The sequence below is a fragment of the Clytia hemisphaerica genome, unplaced genomic scaffold (genome assembly GCF_902728285.1).
Source record: "Clytia hemisphaerica strain Z4C2 unplaced genomic scaffold, Clytia hemisphaerica genome assembly, whole genome shotgun sequence".
In the NCBI taxonomy this organism is placed as follows: Eukaryota; Metazoa; Cnidaria; class Hydrozoa; order Leptothecata; family Clytiidae; genus Clytia; species Clytia hemisphaerica.
The window spans coordinates 81,479-104,785 of NW_027104429.1; the positions used below are offsets into that span (position 1 = coordinate 81,479).

Sequence of the window (23,307 nt, forward strand, 5' to 3'; positions counted from 1 at the left end):
AGGACGTCATTAGCTGTTTGTGGAAATGTAAAAATATTTAACGAAAAAACGAAAAACCAAAGTTTAGGAGAAGAAATGAGAAGTGACGTACGTCCCATGAAGTATGTCTTGGAATACATATCACTTTGGATTGAACATAGATTTTTTGTAAAATTGAGTTATTTAAGTTAATGTCTGAATATATGGCAAATAATTTGAGCCGATTGAGGTAAGTTAGCTTGTGGCTTCAGTAATGACAGATAATATGTTTCATACCGATTGAATAACAATGTTGTTTGGAATCAGACATCGGATTTCACCATCCGCCAGTGATTCGAGGTCTGCCAGACCATCACCAAGTTGACTGATCATCGACTTGATGTGCTCTGTGTTATTTGGAGCTCGATCCTCCAAAAGTTTGTCTTTGGCAACCTTGTCAAACCACGTGATCAAATACATTTGACCTTCCGGATAATCTTTTGGATGATCGCCAACAAAACAATCCGGATGTTTCGCTTCATACATAGTGAGCTGTCCCATGAAACCATCTTTGAAACCCCTAGGAAACTTTCCATATGCAAGATGTTCTCTAAAACAAAAAGAGAAAGAATAATTTTTAAAGGGAAACTAACTCTGGGATAAAAGATATTGTTTTCCAAATTTGTCTGACCGAGTATATACCTAAAATTATTTATCGACCATGAAAAAAAAACGGTCAATTCAAATATTACGGTGTAGACCATGGCGCTTGAGGATAAATGTAAGAATATGTTTCCAACGGATTAAGAACTCTTTGATTTAACAAAATATTCTGTTAAATTTTTACAAACAAAATGATGGAAAAAGATTACTGCACTTTCCATACCTTTTAAGGGTAGGGAACACGCTGGAACCGGGCTAAAACAAGAAAAACAGAGGTTCTTTATTCTCTTCAAGACAGATTGGAATGGCAGTTCTTTTCGACATGAAGTTTTCAACAGTGGTATTATATAAGAATCGTGGTAAACTTCCTTGAAAATGGAATAATGCCTAAAAAGATTTGAAGAATTACCAAAGAAATGAAACAAACGTACCTTAGACGTTGCCACTTTATGAGCAGTCCTATAAAGATACGGTACAAGTTTTTATTGGAAACTTATTTGGTATTAAGAATGATTGAATGAAAGAGAATTCAACAAATTTTATTAATTACCCATTGTGCAAACAATAATAAGGAACTATTCCATCTGCTTACCGATGACAAAGAGCCTCTTCGTACACATTTTTCACAGCCTCTCCACGATCGCCATCAACAAACGGCATGATCTTCACCAACATGTCCTCTTCACTATCTTCTTGACCAACATACAGTAAAGAACACGCTGTTTTACCAACAAATGTTTTCATCTTCTCAAACACCTCCTCAATTGGAACACAGCTCTCGGTCATCAAAGCTTCCAACTTCTCCATGCAAGTAACGGTGGGGTGAACATCCGGTACATCGTCATCAACGGGCTCTTCGGCCATTTCGTCGGCCAATTCGTCGGCTGGTTCGTTTGGCTTTTTCCTTTTGGCAGGACTTGAAATAACGACGTCAGTAATTTCGATTTCCGGTTCGTCGGCCGGTTCGTCGACTGGTTCGTCAGCCCGTTCGTTCGACTTTTTTCTTTTGGCAGGACTCGGTACTAGTGAAAAATAATCTCCATTAAATATATGAGGTCTATTGATTACTAGTTGATTGATAAGCCTTAAAACACTTTTTATTTTTGAAATAAAGAAGTATAATCTCAGAAGGAGATGAAGTTTACACGTTTTTTTTCTAAACCCAGTTTATAAAATCATTAAGGCTTAAATTTGGGAAAAATCTTAGAATATCGTAAGAACATGGTGAGCCTAAGGAAAGAAGAGATTTGATGATTCGCCAAATTCGCTCTAAACTATCTGAATTTATTAGAAACTTTCGTAATTGCAGAAACTCAATAGTAGATTTAATAATAGTAGAATTTTTAGACTTAATGGTCAAATTTTAACCCAAGGTAAATGTACTAAATAAATTTCAGGAATACCAATAAGAAAATTTTAGGCTCAAAGTTGTCAAAGATAATAAGCACATCCAGGCACAGCCAAAATTGCGACGTTGTAGTAAAATAAATAAACGTGCATTTATTTATTTATGCCCGATTCATTCCTTTTCATTTTGATATTACGTGGCACGGAAATTAGGCAGGGAGATCATTTATGGGTAATAGAAAATTGTATTTTATATTTCGCACTGCGAATATTTACCTAGCCATTCGACCATTTTCCTATTTTTGCTCTTTAAGTCTTTGGTAAGTGCTCAAGTGACCTTGAAATTTTGACTAGTGGTAGATATGGATAATCTTGTAATAATTTGCAAAATTTTGTTTCGGCCACATATCCGGTTGGTATTTTACAGACCAGAATATAAAGTTAGGTAAAATCATACATCGGCTGACTTAAATTTATTTTTGAAGGCTGATTTACTAAATAAAAGAGACTTGAAATAGAAAAAAATCGGTCCCATGATTATTTGGTACTTTGCAGACCGGTCTATAAAATATATATCCCTGTGCCGGAACTCAGAAGCTACTAGAAATTTTGAGTTGGAATTTTCGCCAGTCATAGATATTGACCATGTTTAGACAGTGTTCATTTTACCAATTCGATTACGTGTTTGGTTCAAGCAATAGCATTTTCAAATCCGAGATGCAGTAACTTAATGTTTGTCTTTTAGGCCGCAAAAGATTTTGGGTCAATCTGTAAAAAATACATGATTGTGGCAGGTTTTGAAAGTGACCTCCAACCCATAAATATGTCACAGGGTAAAAAAAAAAAATAATAAAAAATAGGGGGTCCTTTACAGTCGGTATTTTCAAAAGACGAAGACGTCATCGGTGATACTGTAATTTTCATCATAAGATATCATCACATTTGGTGTACACTTTTAAGTTGATTGGATTTTAAGATTTCAAAAATTATCGAAAATTTTCACCTTTAGGGGGCCTGTTTCCCCAAATTGCACGAAAAAGAGTTAAGGTACATGAAAAAATGAAGTAGAAGAAGTAAAGTTGACTTACAGATCTCCATTTCCGAATGGTACGAATAAAGGCTGCCTTGCAAGATGTCGCTGATGCCACTGCTCGAGTCGTCAAAGGTTTCATCTAGTTGTAGTAAAGAGAAAATTATGTTTGTCAGGGAAATACCATCCTCAGGACTTTAAGTTATAGTTTTCAAAAACAGTGAATAGAAAAAGGTTTTCATTTTGTGTTAGATTTAACCCTTCTCACCTTTGAAAGATATTGTGTGGCATGACATGGAAATTTTGGCAGAGATGTTACTTATGGGTATACTATAACCTCGCGGAGAAACCACTAGCAATATCTCAACAATACAATTCTCTTTAAGTTTAGTGCCTCTTTTGAGCTTCTCTTTAAAATTAGTTCTCTTAAAAAGACAGTAAAGACGACTTACGGGTTCGTTTCACTGACGGACGGATCACCGGATAGTTGTCAAATATAATGTCATCGAACGTTTCATCGATTGAATTGACGTCAGTGGCCTCTCCTGTAGTTGTAGATAAAAATTTGAGGGGATCCTATTGTCGGCAATTCCAAAAGACGATGACGTGTGACGTGTGTGGCGATAATAGACCATGGCCAGGTACCTCAAAACGTTTCACTTTTTTTCAAAATGTCGGTGAATAAACTTTTGATATCTTTATTGGTCAATTTTACGCAAAAACTGCGGGTTTTCAAGCTTGCTAACATTCAAATTCCGAATCAGCAACCTCAAATTGACCAAGAAAGATATCAAAAGTTTATTCACCAACATTTTGAATTTTTTCTTTATTTTTGAAACAATAACAATCCACTGGCCACGGCCTATAACGTCATAAAAGATACGTAAATTGGTATTTGGTGCACAATTTGACACGAAGGTTTCAATCTGACACAATGGTTTTTTAGAGGTACTTTAACCACTAGTAGCGAGTTTATGTATTTGCACTTTTGAGGACGGTAAAGTGACTGAAGCGATGTGGAAAAACCCGCAATTCCGCCCCGCAAAATCGAGGACGGTAAAAGTGCTGATTTACCGTCGTCCTCAGCTGGTCAGGATCTACTCAAATTAGAACCTTACCGTCTCCGTCGCTGAAAAACACATACACAAACTCGCTAGTAACTAGAAAAATACGGTAAAGATGACTTACGGGTTACTTTCACTGACGGACGGATCACCGGATAGTCGTCAAATATAATGTCATCGAACGTTTCATCGATTGAATTGACGTCAGTGGCCTCTCCTGTAGTTGTAGATAAAAATTTGAGGGGATCCTATTGTCGGCATTTCCAAAAGACGATGACGTGTGACGTATGTGGCGATAACGTCATAAAAGATACGTAAACTGGTATTTGGTGCACAATTTGACACGAAGGTTTCAATTTGACACAAAGGTTTTTTAGAGATACTTTAACCACTAGTAACGACTTGTAATAGTAAAATCTCAACAACACTATTTTTTCAAGGTTTTAGCCTGTCTTGCGCCAATTACAGACTACTTGAATAATGGAGAAAATCACATCTTAATTCTCACTGAAAAAGTTAGCACTCTTAAGTTAGCCATTCCGGGGTTTGCTTGTTTTTTATTTGACGCTCATGAAAATCTTCAACTTTAGGTCCAACTTTGACAAGCGATTATTCTTTGTGTAGTTGAGCTATAAAATTAATTATTTGTGAGTAATTTAGAGCTTTCTTTTAACTTTCCAACCATATATAATATGCAGGTGTAATATTCTACACTTTTGTTTAAAAATTCGTTCCAACTAAGGCTATTTTTAGAAAAATTAGATCTGCGGGACACAAAAAAATTCACAGCTGCAGAGGAAAAAATGTTCAGACATTGAAACTTTCCATATTTATCAGAAAATACCTGAGAAATCTAATGGTGCTAGGCTCTGAAATTAATTATTTCATTAAAGTTATTATTTTTTACTTTTCATACTTTGGCAAGCATTTTCAGCCTGAAAATGAGGACTAGAATTATAGAGACTGGTACCACTAAAAAATTTGACCTTTTTTTAGCCTAAAACAGTTATTTATATGCCATGGGGAATTTTTCCTCCGCAGTGCTTTGATTACAAAGATAGTAGGTAGGTTCAGCAATTTTAACTTCCGCTTTATAACGTTTTTATTGTTTTTTTGCAATGCAATGTCTTCTCATTTCTTCCTTGAAGTGTTAGCAAGCCATTACAAAAAGAATTTGATAAAAGTCTGCAGTCAAAATGAAGATATCTGGATTTTTTTTATTGGATTTTGAAATTGGAAAACCATCAAAAAGTGTATATTTCGGTGCCATTTTATATGCCATTTCTGGGCTAAATTGTCAACCTCAAATGTCTAAAAAGGTGCTATTTTAGCGGAACCAAAATCTCAGTACTGCTTCTTATCATTAGGAGGTGTATGACCCCTCATTTTTTTTTCTTTTTTGAAGCTCTACAAGATGAACTAGGTTTGATTGCCACCAGAATAGTTTCAATTTGACCCTGGAATGGCTACTTAAGTAAGGCACTTGAAAATTTGAAATAAAAGAAGAAGCATGACAAAGAGATGACTTACGGATGGTCTCTATTTCTTGTTCCGACGAATCAACAGACAAATAATCGTCGACAACGACCTCGTTGCGAGTTTCGTCGGGCTCTTCAAGAGAAACGACGGACGAATGGTCGTCCACGACGACTTCGTTAAAAGTTTCGTCGGATTCGTCGGACTCTTCACTAGATTCGACGTCAGTAGCCTCTCCTGTAGTTGTAGAAAAGAGAAAATTATGTTTTTTAGCTAAATAGAAAATTGTTTCTGTTATGTAGCGTTCGGTAAGGAAAACAATAGACATTTTTCTTTTCGGGGAAAGATTTTAATCAATAATATAAAAATGGTATCTGACCACCCTAGTTTATGCCTTTACATTTAATTGTTGGCAAAATTTTGGACGTCCACCTGTTGAGGAGGTCCATTTCTCTTAAAAGGAATAATGTTTGATATCTGGTGGGATTCCATAAGAATAATATACAAAAATATGAATACAAAGATATGTAAAAAATTACTGGAATTCTAGCTTCAAAGGTTTAGGCTTACTCAACAGGGGCTAAACGGTTTTTTTTTTTCAGAAAACTCAATGTTGAGTTTGGAGTAAAATACCATGCTCAAGACGCTTATGTTAAAATTAAATGCCGAAATTGTAGCTACTAATAAAACTGTCCATTTTACGGAAAGAGAACTTTTGTGAATAGAAAGTTATCTTCTTACCTCTCATTCTCTTCGCGTTGCGATTGATGTCATTAGCAGTCACTAAAATATGATAATATTGTGGAACGATGTTTCAATTGGAAGTCTTCTTGGTTTATAAACGCATTCTTCAATAAAACGCTATTCAAAAAATCTAACTTAATGCATTAAACGAAGAATCGAAATTTCAATAACTAGAATTTCAATCAATACCGTCAAGGGGATGTTATGAGAAATAGAGAGAAATGAAGTGAATTGCATCAAAGTTAATTGCTTTACACAAGTTGAAAATACCTTAAACTTCAACTTAGGAGAAAATTTCAAGATAAAAGAATGTCATTAGCTATAATAGTGATCACCTACCAGGTCGCGGGAAAACCTGGAACCTGCGTTCTCTGTCCAAAAGAAAGATTCTGTCTTCGCTATTTACATAAAAATCCACCTCTTGTTCTTCAACCCATTGCGCCCACTGATTCCTCTTTTTGGATACATCGTATCTCATTTGCTTGTACGCCCTTGAGTCACCAGGTACGAAAGTCAACCAACTGAAAATGAAATAAATTGATACGGTTATTTTCGTGTTCTTTTCTTCAATCCTTAAACACAAAACTCATCTTGACACCGAAAACATCATGAAACATGTCAATTAGTAAAAGTTAAAAACAGATATGCTCAAAAACAAAAACAAATCTGACTTACGATCCAGATGGGATGTTTTTGCCTCTACCACTCTGAAATTGGAAAGATCGATATAGATGAGTATACGAAGTAAGCGATTGATTACAAGCCTTTCAAGCCTCTATAGCTTGATACGTCAGAGAAGAATGACCTGCTAAAACACCTACTAAGCGTGTGACATTGGGGTCTGCAAAAATTGTAAATTTTAATTTAAAATAATGATTACATGGCACAGAGGCCAACGGACCCGGTAACAATTTTTATATAGGGTGGGGGTGTTAGATTTGCCCTATATTATGGAACCAGACAGCTCATTGCCGAAATCCAAATTAGGAGGCTTTGAAGATGACATCGGTGATAATGACATTTTGAGTATTTTTTCTCTTTAATGATTTAATCGCTTTCAAAAGTCTCGATGAAGACATTTTGATCTGTGATGATTCTGGGACAAAGACGTTTCAGTAACAGTATAGTAGTGGGGATTTTAGATTATAGAAAAGTCTTAAATACTGAGAATCAGATTCAAAAGATTCCCGTTCAGCTAAATACCTCATCTGGACATTGAATGAACCAAGGTACACGCTTTTTTTTATAAAAATAGTGTACTTTGGATGAGGGTCGAGTATTCTTAAGAAAGTGCCAAAATTGAAGAAGAAATATTCTTAATGTATTCTTACTTTGTTAGACTTGATTTTTCTACAAAAAATATGAGAAATGATCAATTTGAGAGTTTTGGACGTTTGAGTGAACCCAGAAGATATTCTTATAAAAAAAAGCGTGTTGTGTGCTTTCTATTTATTTTGTTCTTGTTTGCTGCTCGTCCCGGAGGGGGGGGGGCACTCGATTTCGAAACGACGGTATGTGCCGCGCAAAATTTGCTTTTCAAAATCGTACCCTTACAGTGCAGTTCGATATGGCTGAAAAGATACCCTTTCAGTGCATTTTCTCTTGATTTACCCAACCCTTATAGTGCACTATATTTCTCAGCTGTAAATCTGCGTAAAAGAAGAAGCTTGGGAATTTTCTGTTTTAAAGAAAAACTGAGAAAATTATTCTTGTCAGCTGTAATTATCAGACAAATTATCAGACTTTTTCAAACAAACGAGAAGTAAAAACCTTTGAGTGCTATATGAGTGCCCCCCCCGGGTGCTCGTCTCGTTTATACCGATGGTCGTTGCTTAAGATGGTTTAATTTATCAAGTTCATAGATAATAGGACTGTCCAATTACAAGACTTAGTTCAGAAAAGCATTTTCAGTCAGTTCCAGTCCAAATTAACGATCCTTTATTTTAAATCCATCCAGAACACTCGAAATGGGCCCAACCCACACTCGACTGGTGGGCCCAACCACTGCCCTTTATATAAAGGTCAGTGGTACCCGCACAACCCACTGGAAAATTTAGTCAAATTTGCTTCACCGGTAGAGAAAAAATACTTTAAGATTTCAGACCCACATTTTGTCCCTATTCAAAATTCAATTTTAAAAAGTTGCACTCAAAAACCATCCCAAACAATTTTGAGCTTGGAACAATAGAATTTTTATCCCATTGGGATTTCGAGAGAAATTTTTATCACCGCTTTGGAAAAAATCCCACCGGGGCTGTGAGACAGGGTGCATAACATGATTTTTGTTTTAAATATTCAAAAATTCCACGTAAACTTTATAAACAATCCATAGGAATTTGAATCAACACGATGGACAAGAATCTCTGAAACCCGAACTTTGGTAAAATCCCAAGGACCAGTCCTTTTGTTTTGTTTGGCGGACACATACAGACAGACATTCTCAGATTCTAGCTCAACTGAAGTTGAGAAAAGTTATTATGTAGCCTTAATCTCTGTCGCGTGTATCTTATTGGCTATGAAACAAACGTTTTTACGAAAAGTTCAAACATACCTTTCTGATAGGGATGATTCCCCCAGTCAAATCAAAATCTTTTCCATCATGATGGAATGAAAAATGCACTTGCATGTAAACTGCCTTGTGGCAATCGAAGGATATTGGCTGAAAGAATGAAATATTATGACTTTATGTTTATATACAGATCCAGAGAAAGTGGTCAGATTTCTGTTAAGTATGGAGCATATTGTTCTTCCGAGAGATTCAACAAAAATGAAATAAAAACTTCAGATGACTTTTATTTTAGAAAGAACATGAAGAGTACTGTAGATAAAATTTGTATTTCTGAGAAATTTAAACTCACCAAGACAACTTCGAGAACCATGGTCCCTTGTCTGTTCATCAAGACCTCGCGCTGAAAGGAAGGATGAAATAAGGTTGAAACAAATTCAAACGACTAGCTTACTTACCTAGAATTTCCATAAAAAGCACTATTATTTGGTACAGTCTATTTAGAAGCATCTTGAATCCACCCACAATATAAAATTTAACTGGTTATCAATCAATCGTGAAATTTGTATCAGTTGACCGTTCATTTACAAAAGTTTTACGTAAATGCTTAAATCTATGTCTATCTAAACCACACAAAAGATGGTACAACCACCCAAAGAAAACGGTACAACCACCCAGAAAAAAAGGTACAACCACTCACAACCACCCAGACAAAGGCACAACCACCCAAAGAAAACGATACAACCACCCAGAAAAAAGGTACAACAACCAGAAAAAAGGTACAACAACCATCAGGAAAAAGGTACAACCAGCCAGGAAAAAGGGTACAACTATCCAGGAAAAGGTTCAACCACCAAGGGAAAAAGGTACAATCACCTAGAAAAATGTACAATCACCCAAAAAAAGGTACAACCACCCAGGAAAAAAGGTAAACCAGCCAGAAAAAAGGTGAACCAGCCAGTAAAAAGGTAAACCACACAGAAAAAAAAGGTACAACCACTCACAACCACCCAGGAAAAAAAAGTTGGTTGGTTGTGGCTGATTGCGTATTTTAGTATTACCCATAGTAAAATATGAGCAAACGAATAATGAAATCGCATTAGAGTCGACAGGAAACGACAAAACAAATGACTAAACATGAAAGATTCCACGATGCAGCTTCTCACCTGAGTAACCTAATTGCTTTTTTCTTTATTTTTACAAAAAGACGTAATAAATAGAGGGCGTTTTGTAAAATTACTCGATTGTTTTGGTCAAAGCACTTGTAAGGGGTAGGGGAATCAAAATAACATATGTTCAAATTTTTTTTCGGACACTTTGGTGTACCTTAAGGGAAGAAATTTTCGCGGAATTTAATTTCGCGAATGAGCCGATTTCAAAAGTTTCACGGAATTTAATTTCGCGATTGAGAAATTTCAAAAGAATTTTTTTAACAGAGTTTTTCATAATTTTCATCGACATTCAAAACGATTTCAGTCACATTAACATACTTTAACAACAAAATAATAACATCAAAGATGAATGTTTCTATGATAAGTCATGGTTTAACTTCATCGCCGTCTTCTTCCTCCAAAAAATCGTATTTCGCGGAATTTAATTTCGCGATTTAGCCATTTTGATGTGTTTCGCGGAATTCAATTTCACGAATTACGCCCAAATTCACGAAATAGAATTCCACGAAAATTTCTTCCCACGAAAATTTCTTCCTTTAAGGTATTTTTCGGACAAATATGACCGTCTCAGGCAAAAATCATAGGGTCAAAATTTATGATTTCTCTACCTAACTCGAGGTATTGAGCTTCAAGAAGTGCAAAAAGTGGACAAAATAGCTGTTTCCTGCTGAAAACACTATTTTTAAGGGTCAATATCTTGAGTTAGGTACAGTAATCACCTATAGCTATACTCGCAATATATCTCGAAAATATACAACAGGTCTCTCTTTTCTCAAGCTAAAATTTTCATTAAATTTTGACCCTATGACTTTTGCCTGAGACCTTCATATTTGTCCGAAAAACACACAAAAGTGTCCAAAAAAAATTGGAACCTATGTTATTTTGATTCCCCTACCCCTTTTTGGATGCCGTAATTGGTTTTATCATAAAAACTGATGACAAAAAAATCAATGCTGGTGAAAAAGCAATTGGGTTTCAGCCAAGATGTGAGTAACTCAAAAAAAGTAATAAAATAAAACATATTTTTTAACGTCATCTCTTTAACCCTATTGGCCCCAAGCTTTTTTGACTTTGGTATCCCCAGGGGGGGGGTAGAATCTACCACCCTCGATTATTTTTGATCTAGAAGAGCTATGGTCATGAAATTTGGTACAGATGTTCTCCATCATGAAACAAATTTCCAGGAAGAAAAAAAAAAATGATGACGTCATTCTAAAACCGATGACGTCATCATAAAATTTCCACCTGTCGGAAAAAAGCCAAAATATATGGTTTACAAAAATGTCTATTACAATCGAACCAATAGAGATAATTAGATTCTGTTTGAAGATTCAGAAAGATAAAAGGTTTTTCTTTAACATAATTGCCGGTTTTGAATTTTCAATAAAGACTTTTTCTTAAAATCTATGCTGAAGATGAGCAAAATTTTCAAAATTTGATGACGTCATAAATGATGACGTCATCATTTTCAAATTTTTTTTTTCCATTTTTCAAATTTATATTGTCAATGCCTATCACGTGTCAAAATTTGAAAATGATTGAATAAATAGTTCAGAAGTTATCAGCACTTTTAAATTTTGAGTTTTAAGCGATTTTAGCTGGGTTTTATGTCATGTTTCACAATAAATTCATAAAACCTGATCTGAACAACCTATGACCCTTAAATTTTGCACAATTACTTTTAATAAGATTTTGTTAAAAGTCAGAGAGTTTCAAGTCGTTTGAAAAATTTTTCTCAGAGATATTCACAAAAGAACTCCAGCGTGGTAGATTCTACCCCCCCCCTGGGGCTAATAGGGTTAAGCTAAAAAGTTTCAAAAATTCAAAGTATTTTTCATTATCATCCAAAGGTCCAAAGACCACAAAGATCGAAATGAATTTTATTCTCAGAAATGTTTTCTTTGTCCTCTCAATACACAAAAAAGTTATCAAAATAATGTTATGATTTTTTAATGACCATTTGAATCATTTTCGAATGTTTTGATGTTGATTTCACAGAAGCACCAAAATACAGGAAGCGAAGAAAAAAAACAAAGAAAAGGACAATTTTTAGGATCCATAATCGATTAAAAATAGACTATTTTCTAAGATCCTAAGTACCCAAGTACCGCAAATATTATTTAAAAAAATTCAAAATCCCAAATTTTATTTAGTCCCGAGTATCAATAAGACCTCAAATATCAAACATGTTTTAGTAGGGGGAATTTTGTTCGATTTTTTGGAATCGCTCTATTGTTTTGTTAGAAGCACTTGTTATACATTTTTGGAAAGCTAAGGGGTAGGAGAATCGAAATTACGATGTTTCCAATTTTTTTTACGGACACTTTGGTGTGATTTTCTGACAAATATGACGGTCTCAGGCAAAAATCATAGGGTCAAAAATTAATGAAATGTTAGCTTAAGAAAACGGAGACCCGTTGTATATTTTTGGAAAGCTCTCAAAAAATTAAGATTAGAGATATATTGCAAGTATAGGTGATTTCTGTACCTAACTCGAGATATTAATCCTTGAAAACCGTGTTTTTCAGCCAGAAACAGCTATTTTGTCCAGTTTTTGCGCTTTTTGAAGCTCAATATCTCGAGTTAGGTACTGAGATCACCTATAATTGCAATATATCTCTAATCCTAATTTTTTGAGAGCTTTCCAAAAATATACAACAGGTCTTCGTTTTCTCGAGCTAAAATTTTCATTAATTTTTAACCCTATGATTTTTGCCTGAGACCGTCATATTTGTCCGAAAATCACACCAAAGTGTCCGAAAAAAATGGAAACATCGTAATTTCGATTCCCTTACCCCTTAGCTTTCCAAAAATGTATAACAAGTGCTTTGACCAAAACAATCGAGCGATTTTACAAAATGCCCTCTACTATTTCTAAAAAGTCTCCAAAATCGGAGAATATCTTTTAAGATTATGAAAAATGCCAAAATCCCTCTAATCCTAATTTTTTGAGAGCTTTCCAAAAATATACAACAGGTCTTCGTTTTCTCGAGCTAAAATTTTCATTAATTTTTAACCCTATGATTTTTGCCTGAGACCGTCATATTTGTCCGAAAATCACACCAAAGTGTCCGAAAAAAATGGAAACATCGTAATTTCGATTCCCTTACCCCTTAGCTTTCCAAAAATGTATAACAAGTGCTTTGACCAAAACAATCGAGCGATTTTACAAAATGCCCTCTACTATTTCTAAAAAGTCTCCAAAATCGGAGAATATCTTTTAAGATTATGAAAAATGCCAAAATCCCAGGGGGATATTACCCTTGCCAACCGACGGGGTGTTACGAAAGTGGACCCTATCAGATATGAATGTTTGGTAATTTCGAGACCCTGTCCCTGTTTTCATTTTCACCCAGAAAGTTGGCAAAACGACTCAAAATAGACAAAAGTTTAAACATTTTCTAATTTCCACCCTGAAAATCGTCCAAGATACCCAAAAATCGACCTTGAATAAATAAATAAATCAAAACCAAATTTTTACATCCAAAATAAATTCCAAAAATAATTAGTTCCAAATTTCTAGACCATTCTTAGCATGAAAAAAACCCAAATATTTCTAGCAAATTCTGGAATTCCAAAAGTTTTAAGAAATTTTTTTTTTAAAGAAATTCATAAATTTGGAATACAGAGATAGATTCAAAAGCAGCTAAAATGTCCTAAAAATTCCAAATATGCGTAGCTAATTAAATAAAAAAGTAAAGGGAACCTTAAAAATTACAAATAGTCAAAAATAGTTCAGATCAAAATGAAAAAGACTCGACAAGGAAACAGAAAATGATCGAACACTCATTTAATGAAATGGAATAAAACTTACGTCTCTCCAGAAAAAGGCCAATGGTTCTTGTGGGATTGCTCTTGCCATGAGAAACACGTTGAAAAAATTTACTAACAAAATATGCAGTACGTTGCCTCTTCTGAACTGATGTTGAGAAAAAGCAACAGGAGCGATATCAACACATGAATTTATCAAAAAATTCCAAAAGCTTCACAAAAGATTGACTTCATTTGATTGGTCGAAATACAATGGTCATTAAATAAAGAACCAATCAAATGATTTCGATTGAATGAAAATATAATGATTTTGAAAAGCGATTCGAGAGAAATTTTATTGCCTCGAATATAATAATATAATACCCCCAAGGGAATTAGCATTGCTTTAATTCCCGTAGTAAGGGCTATTAAAGAAACACACGCATTAAACATTTGATCAAAATACATTACAGGATCCTCCTCGATCTCCCTCGGATCCTTGAGTAATTTATTTTAGGATTTTGTGTAAATCTTTTTGTCTTGTGTGAATGGTTACAACCGACAACATTAAAGAACAAGGGTGAAAAAAAAATGATTTCCTTTTTTACACATTGAACAACATTCAGAAATTTTTTCATCCAGCTAATTTTGGAAACAGATTATTAACTGATAAAGTTTTTAGCTTTACTTCTCTGTCCGGAAATGTAAGACCGTTAGAGATGTATGGGGTGAGCGGGGCGATTAATCCGCAATAGCCCTGTTTTTTTTTCAATGGATATGGCAATAATTTTTATTTGACGAAAAACACATCATGTAGTTCAACTTGACAAATCGATTTCATTTTAATAGTATTTGAACGTTTTGATTGGCTAAGAAAAATATTGTATTCGAATGTTGAATTTTCACAAGAAAAATAAGCATAAAAAATAAAGCAAAACACTCTTCGAGGAGAGAGAAAACTTCGAGATTTTCTTTAGACCAAAATAAGTAACGAGGGATAAAATGATTTTTTCGGGTGATTTTGGATAAATACTCCCTCGCTGCCTTCGGCTTTTTATATTAGGGACCTTTAGCATCTAGGACGGCAGATTTGAAAAAGTACCGCAACATTGAACAAAAAAGAAAGCCTTTAGGGATTGATATAAGGATCGCAGTATGGTAATTAATAGACGATTTCAAATCTCAAGACGTTTTTAGAACAAAGACGGTAAAGGAAGAGTACAATAGTTTTAAATGGTATTAATCCCTCGAGAACTATAACTATAACATTTTTTACAAAAACTTTACTGCATTTCAAATTTGTCCATGTGATATTAAAACTAGATAAAATCGGATAAAATTTTCCATTTCCATTTCCATTTTCATTTCATACTTCACGTCCTCATTTAAGTAGCCGTCCTTATGCTAAAGATTCCTATTTACTGAAGTACTTAACATTCAGAAAAATTGTTTATCACCAAAACCTTACTTATTTAAATAAAAGCTAAATAAATAGAAAAATTATTACCTTAGAAAACTTCTGTCAGCTGACTGAAAAAATATTCAAAACATATTCTAAACAACCGGGCGTAAAAAGGTAGAAGAATGTACTGGGTATGTGTGGACGGTTAGAGTCGTTTTTTACCTTCGCATACCTCTTAAAGGTTGAAACAAAAAGTCAAAAAAACCTCTCGAAGTGACAGGATTTTCCGTACAAAAGCTATTTAAATGGTTTGGAAATTTTTTGGACAAAAATTACTTTTTAAGGGTCACTTTCCGCCGATATTGTCTATCTATGAGTAACTTTTTTGGAGAAATTTAGTCTCCCTCTTGGTTGGTTTTCAAAGGACCGGACGGTCCGCACATACCCGACATTTTCCCAGCCTAGCTGGGAACCCTTACCCCCAGTAAACATTATCTCGATTTATTGCTCCAACAAAAGATAAAGTTGATCATATCAATACAAGTGCCATCAAGGCGCAGTAGTGTAGTGCTTATCGATCTTGACTACCGTTCTGGAGGTCAGGGTTCGATTCACACTCGGTGCAGTGATTCAATTGAATGTACCTTCGCCCGAGCCAACCCATGTGAGGGGAATTGGAAGACAGAAACTCAAGAAGTCTGTCGGTGATTGTGCTATGTATCGATTCCATACATCGTGGATGAGGTGAGAGTGCGCTGGCCTTGTTTCCTAGTGGCTCATCCCGGATAAATGCATTGAATCCGAAAAGCTGCATGTCAGTGTCTCGCAGGCTGGTAGCAAGTATAAACTACAGTGTAAAACGGTTCTAACGAGACGACTCCTAGACCGTTTAATACAGAATCAGGAACCTCTGTAAGGAGAAGCCATCCATCATCACCATCAAGTCTCAAAATATTTCTATCACATAAGCGTTCCAATATATTGAGTTCTTGGATATCGTTCTTGCAACTCTTTCCATTGCACCAGCATTGTGTCTGCCATGAAGTACAGGATTTGACCAGTTAATGATAAACTTTTGACTCGACAGATGCTCTCCACAAACAGCATCTTTGTGTTCATGAAGAAGATTACCTAAGAAAAAGAAAGACTTAGCATCAGTAGAATTTCGCAATTCAAGCAACGTAACAATATTGCAGAAAGTCTATACATGATATAACGAAATGTTACTTTTGTAGACTGATTTAAGGAAAGAAATTTTGGCAGGAAGAAAAATTTTGGCGAATGTCATAGAAAACTAAAACAAAAAAAACAAACTTAAACTTCTTTTTTGGAAACATCTCTCTTGCTCTCAAAAATCTCCCGTACCCCTTTTTAGCCCTTTTAAGGGCTCTGACCATAGTCCAAAAATTGATGTTGGTATTTGAACATAAAAGTTATATTTCAGGTTCCTTAACACTTTTAACAAAGAATTGCCTTTATAAATTGCTTTTTAATCGAATCCCTTAAGAGTAATTAAGAATTTAATTGCAAAAATGACGTTATGAACTTTAAAAAGATGTTAATAATATGTTGCATCACCCTCTTTTACAAAAAGTGCTTAGTTTTAATGGGTAATTAACTTTTTTGTTTCAAAATTTCTTTACACTGTCCGCAAAGAATTGAACTATTTTAGATTTTGCGGAAAATTTTTCTAAAAAGATGTGTCAAAAGTTATGACTGTTTTTTTAAGCAAAATCCAGATGAAAAATTGATGAAAAACCACTATTTTGAAGATTTCGAGACAAAGATGCATTTACAAAAATTTTTATGCAAAAATTTTTATTGTTCGGTAAAAGATACACCATCTACTGCAAAAAAATTTTCAAAATGTTTTTTTTTCGCCGAAACTAAGCTCTTCAAAGTTGAAATACTCTTCCTCGCAAAAGTCTTCATTTTCTTCTTCATCAAGTTTTTTCAATGCAATTTTTGAATTTTCAGATTCAGGAATAGTTTGTCTAACAGAAAATGTATAACATGCTATAGTTTTGTTGGTTACATCAGTCAGAAAACACATTTTAAACACGGCAATTATGAAAAATTCACTATGGTCAGAGCCCTTAAACATTAATTAAAAAGTCATCCGTCGAACTTTATTCTCGTCAACTTTAGAAAAAATATTCTGGAATCACCGAGAAAAAAATACACAATTACACCAAAATTTGTAGATTGGTCAATTTTGGTCTTTCCCTGCTATAAATCTATTCTCTTGGATTATATTAAGAGTCACCTTGAACACAAAAACAGCGCCACAAAGCGGGATACATGTACCAGGACCATTACATAATAACTAAAAGGACAATTGAAAAATTAACTTAAATTAAATTATAGATTCGACTGGATTTGGTTATTATTCTAAAACATTGGCGAATACCTAACTAACAATGCGAAGGACCTTTACGATTTCAAGTTGCATTTATCAAAATTTTTGCTGCATTTTTTCTTACATTAGCGAGTTTATGTATTTGCACTTTTGAGGACGGTAAAGTGACTGAAGTGATTTGGAATAACCCGCAGTTTTATCCCGCAGTTTTGACCCGCAAAATCGAGGACGGTAAAAGTGCTGACTTACCGTTGTCCTCAGTCAGTCATGATGTAGAAAAATTAGAACCTGACCGTCTCCGTCGCAGAAAAACACACATACATAAACTCGGTATAAGATGGATACAAAAGGGGCTCTTTCTTTTTTCTAGCTGCATAGAGTAAAAAAGGAATCGATATGTTAGATTTACCAGATCAGGTTTATGTTTCCACACGATATAAAATGCATGAAAAGAAGCATTCAGTGTGGTGAAGACAGTGGTTAGCCAGGATTGCTTCACTTCACGACTTCTTGGAATGGATTCCAATTCGACCTACAGACGTAAATATAAAGTTAAAGTGTTAATTATTGATTGAGATTTTGTGTCATTGTATGGTTATGAGCAATACTTTAAATTCCTTTTTCCCTTTTGTTTTCCCCAAAGAAGAGATATTCGACTTTTGGGTTTGATTGTCAACTAAAAAAAGAATGCTTAAATGCTATTAATTCAGACATAGTAGAAATAAAGCAATTGAGGGAACAATTTTAGGTTACTTTAAGGGCAGAAACTTTCGCGGGCAGAAACTTTCGCGGGCAGAAACTTTCGCGTTTTTCGCGTTTTTGACATTTTTTCGCGAAAGTTTCTGCCAGGTAAGAAATTAAACAAGAAATTCGCGAAAGTTAATTTCGCGAAAAATCAAATTTTTTTAAAAATCGCGAAAGTTTTTTCCAAGTTTTAAAAGTCGAAGAGAGTCGATACTATCGATATTATCGCAGTGACTAGGATTCGGAATGGGAGGAAGAAGTGCAAATAGTTTATTTTTCACTTATTAGCATATCACTCTTTCGATTGAAGAAAAAAATGGCACTTGAAATAATTTTTTATTCACTTTCCCTAGCCACTCGCGAAAGTTATTGCTACTAAAATTGAACATTCATAAAAAACCGCGAAAGTTTCTTCCGTAAATTTTCTTTAAAAAAGTAAAAATCGCGAAACTTAAATCCGCGAAATTTCGCGACTTTTCGGTCTCGCGAAACTTTCTGCCCGCGAAAGTTTCTACCCTTAAAGTATACAAACTAAATCCCGTAACAATAATCGTATTACATAACGCCTACTGTATTACAAGCATTATAAACGACTCGAGTCTACTGAAATGCCAGCTGAAATGTTGATACGAAATAAGTTTAGACGAATTTGAAATTTGTTTTGGATGGAGTAATTATGACTGATCTTTGAAGACGTTATGTAATTCCAACTTGGCCCGGAAAAATGCGCGCTCCACTGTTGTGTATAATTTTTTAGGGAGGTAAACAAGGGGTTAGGGAAAGTCGGTTTTTAGCTTCTAACTCTCGATATCTTTTTGGAAAAAAATTCAAGGTGGTAGGTACAATATCATAAATTGAAAGAAAATATCAAAATTAGAGAAGACAAACTTTAGAAAAGCTCAAAAAACAACTTTCCCTATGGAAACTCGGGTAAAAACGGGTTTATTTACCTCTCAGAGACCAAACGATGGAGAGCAAACGATATGCTAGCCTGTTAGACGAAAACCGCTTTTTTATCGCGATTTAACAATAAAATAAAACAAAGAAATAGTTTGGTTTGTGGGAAGGTACTGGCTAACGATATGCGCGCGCAACTGTTTTGTGAATTACGAGAAAGGTGTATTAGCGAGATATTGGGCAACATTAAAACTGCTAAAGTCAATACAACGATGTGAGACATGCGTTTAGCAGCCGTTAGCAGTTAGTCATTATGTAAGTTTATCATAGCTTCTTATCTAGTTAGAGTTATTGATTCGCTGCCCTGTAAAATGACTGCTTAAAATAAAAATACCAAAACAAATATCCTTAGGAATCCATAATTCGTGAGTTATCTACCTTTGTGAGTTTTAACCCCCTCTTAACCCCCTTCTTAACTCCCTCTTTTTGCCCAAGCCCCCCTCTTTTATTTGAAATTTTTACAAGTCCAGTTCTTTTGAATTTAGTAAAATTCTCAACCCACCCCACTATCGTAATATCATACATACCTGTAGTTAATACGATTCGCTTATACTACGAGCTCGCAATAACCATGATACTTAGGTCTTCAAAAAATGCTTTATATTTTAAACCATTACCTCATAATTGGTAGTTCTGTTAAGTTCCATGGTTTTGATTTTCTTCAGACTTCCATGGTCAGTATGGGCATAAACGTAAACACGCGGAGAGTATGTGTCATTCAGACTTTGCAGCAATGTCATCATCTCTGACGTATGTCCACCTGTGAAGGGACGAAGCAGGTCTTTATAATCGAGGTAATAGGTACAGCATCACTCATTTTAGTGTTAAATTATAATACAAAAATTGTAACAGGGTAATATCAGTTTGTAGAAACTATTTATTCCTTCCATGAATTTTTGCTTATTTCCATATGTCTGAATTAGTCGTTCAGCGAGCCAACAACCTTTCTATTTAATAACTAATGATTCTTTACCTGAACCGAAAATGGCCATAGTCTTGCATTTCACAAAATCCTTGTTTTTCGAAGACTTCTTTCCAAACACCAGATATAAAGCTCTCATCAATAACAGAAGGGCCAGAAATATCAATAGTACCATGATGACAATTTTTGTTAAAATATTTCTTTCTAAGCAAAAAAAAATGAATGATAATTAACCATCTTCAAACTATAGAAGGCTTTCAGGGGTGGTTCAAAACTAGGGGGGACTATTCCTGTCCCCTGAGTCTAAAATGCTTATATTATCCTAAATATTCAATAAATTTTGATTTAAACGATATATTTGACATGAAAAATAAATTTGTATTGGAAATGTGTTAGTTTTTGTGACACTTTACTGTCAGAAATGTCATCATGCTCAAGGTGTGAAAATGTTTAGGTGTCAAATCTTTTTTTATATTTTGAAGCTAAATAAAAATTTCATACCAAAAGCTCTATTATTTGAAACAGCCCCCCCCCCCTAGTACGAATAGGATTAACATTTACATTCATTAAGATTTGATTCCTTTCATTTTATTTTGACAAAGTCATTTCGAATGATAGGACGAGTAATCAATAGAGTGTCGTATTTAATCATGAAATGCGGAATAGTATAATAGTTATCAAATAATAGTATTTATTTATATTATAAAATTTGTCATAAATCATGTAGGAAATATTTACAGCTGTATCAAAAATACCGAAAATCAATTAGAATCTAATTTAACATGGATACATACATTCATAATTCGTTTTTAACTTTCGTGCTATCAGAATCTCTCACGTAGACTTTTTTCAATTTTTCAATCATACTATCAAAAAATGTTTGCATTAACTACAATTATTTTTAAGGTAAACATAGTTATGTATTCGACGTTTCAACGGTTTCTCTTTTATCAAGTTGAATGGAAGTATAGAAAAATGATGTTCTAATATACAATAATCTGGCTGAAAAAAGATTTATCTAGGGAATACAAAATAATTACAAAGAATTACAAACGTATGATAATATATTTTTGGGAATAAAAGGAAAGAAAATATATATTAAAATATTGTAAAATGTGAAAATAAATTATAAAAGAAATGAAGACAATGGGAGGGCCCCCCCCAGCGGTTTGCGTGAATGCGTGAATGGGCTTTTTTGGTTGCGTGAATGCGTGAAAATCGAAAAAAAATTGCGCGAATGCGTGAATTGAAAAAACTTGCGTGAACGTGAAAATCCATATTTCTATTGCGTGAATGCGTGAATCTGCCCTGTTTTTTGCGTGAACGCGTGAATTTTTCCTTTTCACAGTTTGTAGAAAACCCCAAGGTGCACACCTATCCCAAATTCAAGGGATGCCAGGTGAAGGTGCACAAAAAAATCAGCAACTTTCAAATTCTCTATTTTATAAAACGATTCATGATTTAGATGCGCTTTCTAGCAATCTAGACACCTTAAATTTCCAGATTTTTTCGCTCGGGCCAAACATGTATTGGCCCTCGAATCTTAAATAACTCTAATTTGTCCCCTTGAAAGTGTTTGTTTAAGATAAAACCATGGTTATGCATGATGAGTGATCCAGGGCCAGGGCCAGCCAGGGCCAGCCAGGGCGCAGGAGGCGGCCATGACTTCACCACGTTTTTGCAAATAAAAAGAAACTTATTTCAAAGAAATTTTTACCCATGATGTAGACTTTCGATAACCTGATTTCTTGGCAAAATTAGTCTGAAATGGAGTCGTATTTAAGCACATCAGAGGGTTAAAATAGAAATTTTCTCCTGTCGGCGCAAAACATGGTTGCGCCTCCTTAGTCACTATGTTTTCGGCCCCTCCACGTTAGGAAATTAATTCGCGAGCCCTGATGAAAACCTTTCTTTTTAATTTTTTTTGATCGCTTCGCTCGCAACAAATGTTCATTCTTTTGCCTCATTTTACACGCTATCAAGCGATCGTACCTTGCCTCTAACGAATTTAGACTACATTCTTTTTCAATGGTGTTAAAGAGAACATTTTTTAGCCAAACGCGAGTGACAGAAATGCAAAAATTTCCTCTCTGCGTAAACCATGGTTGCGCCTCCTTACCCCTGAGCTAAGCATCATGGTGTCATACTCGAGTTTGTTTGACCTATTTTTGATAATAAAAGCTATTTTTTGTACAAAAATTCGCCTGCGGCGCATATCTTTTCACTTACTATCGCGATACGTTAACTGCAGAAGCTTCACCTTTTCCAATCGATCGTGACGAGTTAGAAGAATCAAATATCTTGCGTGACGGCTGTGATTAAAGTTGAAAAATTACGCTTTCTATTTGGGGGCTTCTTTATGACGCTACCAAACACGGTGTTTTATGGTCAGGTCTACAGGAAAAAATCACTACTGAGTTAAGTTTTTCTCAAGTGGTGCATGACCAGATCCGGTCGAATAATATCTGGAGTACAGCCTTGTTATACTTTTTTATGCAAATCGAACGTTTTACTCCATAATGGTGGAAATTACGTAAATTACGTAACTTAGCGAAATGTGCAAGACCTCTATTTTTGACATTTTGCCCGATTTTTTCCGAAAATTTCCCCGATTTCCCAAAAAATTGGGTTTGCGTGAATTTCGAGAAAAACTTGCGTGAATGCGTGAATTGCGAAAAAATTTTGCGTGAATGCGTGAAATTTGGGTCCGCTGGGGGGGCCTCATGGGAGTAAATGTAGAAACACAGCTAAACTATACACAATGACTACAATTATTTAAGATATACAAGGGAGTTTCATAAAAACATCAGAAGATGAAGGATAACCAATGAAATTAATGTATCGTGGCTTTAAAACATTCTCCAAAAATGGCTATTGGCAAATTTTGATTGAACTTTAACGATATTGTAAAACATTGTCCAAGAGATGTTGGCAAAAATATTGGTACCTGTAAAATTTGATTTTTTATATAAAATCTATGTTATGATACAATTTCTTGGCGGCTTAGTAATGAAAATTATTCTTCTTTCACCAATATCTTTAAGTTTAGTTTTCAGAGAGATGTCTGGCAATTTTGCAAAACGCAATGTCAAACCATATCCTTTGTATTCAGTTTGTAGAGCACCATAGATAGTCTGGACTGTGTCTTCTTGGTAATTTATGATCGGATGTGAGCTAATTTCAGCATTGTCAACAGTGCTGGGATCACCATTG

At 34.7% G+C, this 23,307-nt stretch overlaps 2 protein-coding genes across 2 annotated transcripts; both read right to left on the reverse strand.

Annotated features, from left to right (window-relative positions):
• Positions 1 to 249: 249 nt before the first annotated feature.
• LOC136820559 (uncharacterized) lies at positions 250 to 13,822 on the reverse strand. Its single transcript, XM_067076747.1, has 14 exons — positions 13,775 to 13,822; positions 9,141 to 9,191; positions 8,834 to 8,941; positions 6,958 to 6,989; positions 6,622 to 6,803; positions 6,280 to 6,321; positions 5,593 to 5,775; positions 4,187 to 4,279; positions 3,451 to 3,543; positions 3,057 to 3,140; positions 1,214 to 1,643; positions 1,053 to 1,080; positions 845 to 876; positions 250 to 568 (listed from the first exon to the last, which is right to left on the reverse strand). Exons 1-14 carry the CDS (start codon positions 13,820 to 13,822, stop codon positions 250 to 252), a joined length of 1,725 nt encoding a protein of 574 aa, XP_066932848.1.
• Positions 13,823 to 15,140: 1,318 nt separating this feature from the next.
• On the reverse strand, positions 15,141 to 20,294 carry LOC136820532 (UDP-N-acetylglucosamine transferase subunit ALG14-like). The gene is made up of 5 exons (XM_067076719.1): positions 20,146 to 20,294; positions 19,790 to 19,932; positions 17,881 to 18,003; positions 17,379 to 17,438; positions 15,141 to 16,243 (listed from the first exon to the last, which is right to left on the reverse strand). Exons 1-5 carry the CDS (start codon positions 20,267 to 20,269, stop codon positions 16,073 to 16,075), a joined length of 621 nt encoding a protein of 206 aa, XP_066932820.1. The 5' UTR covers positions 20,270 to 20,294; the 3' UTR covers positions 15,141 to 16,072.
• Between the last annotated feature and the right edge of the window lie 3,013 nt (positions 20,295 to 23,307).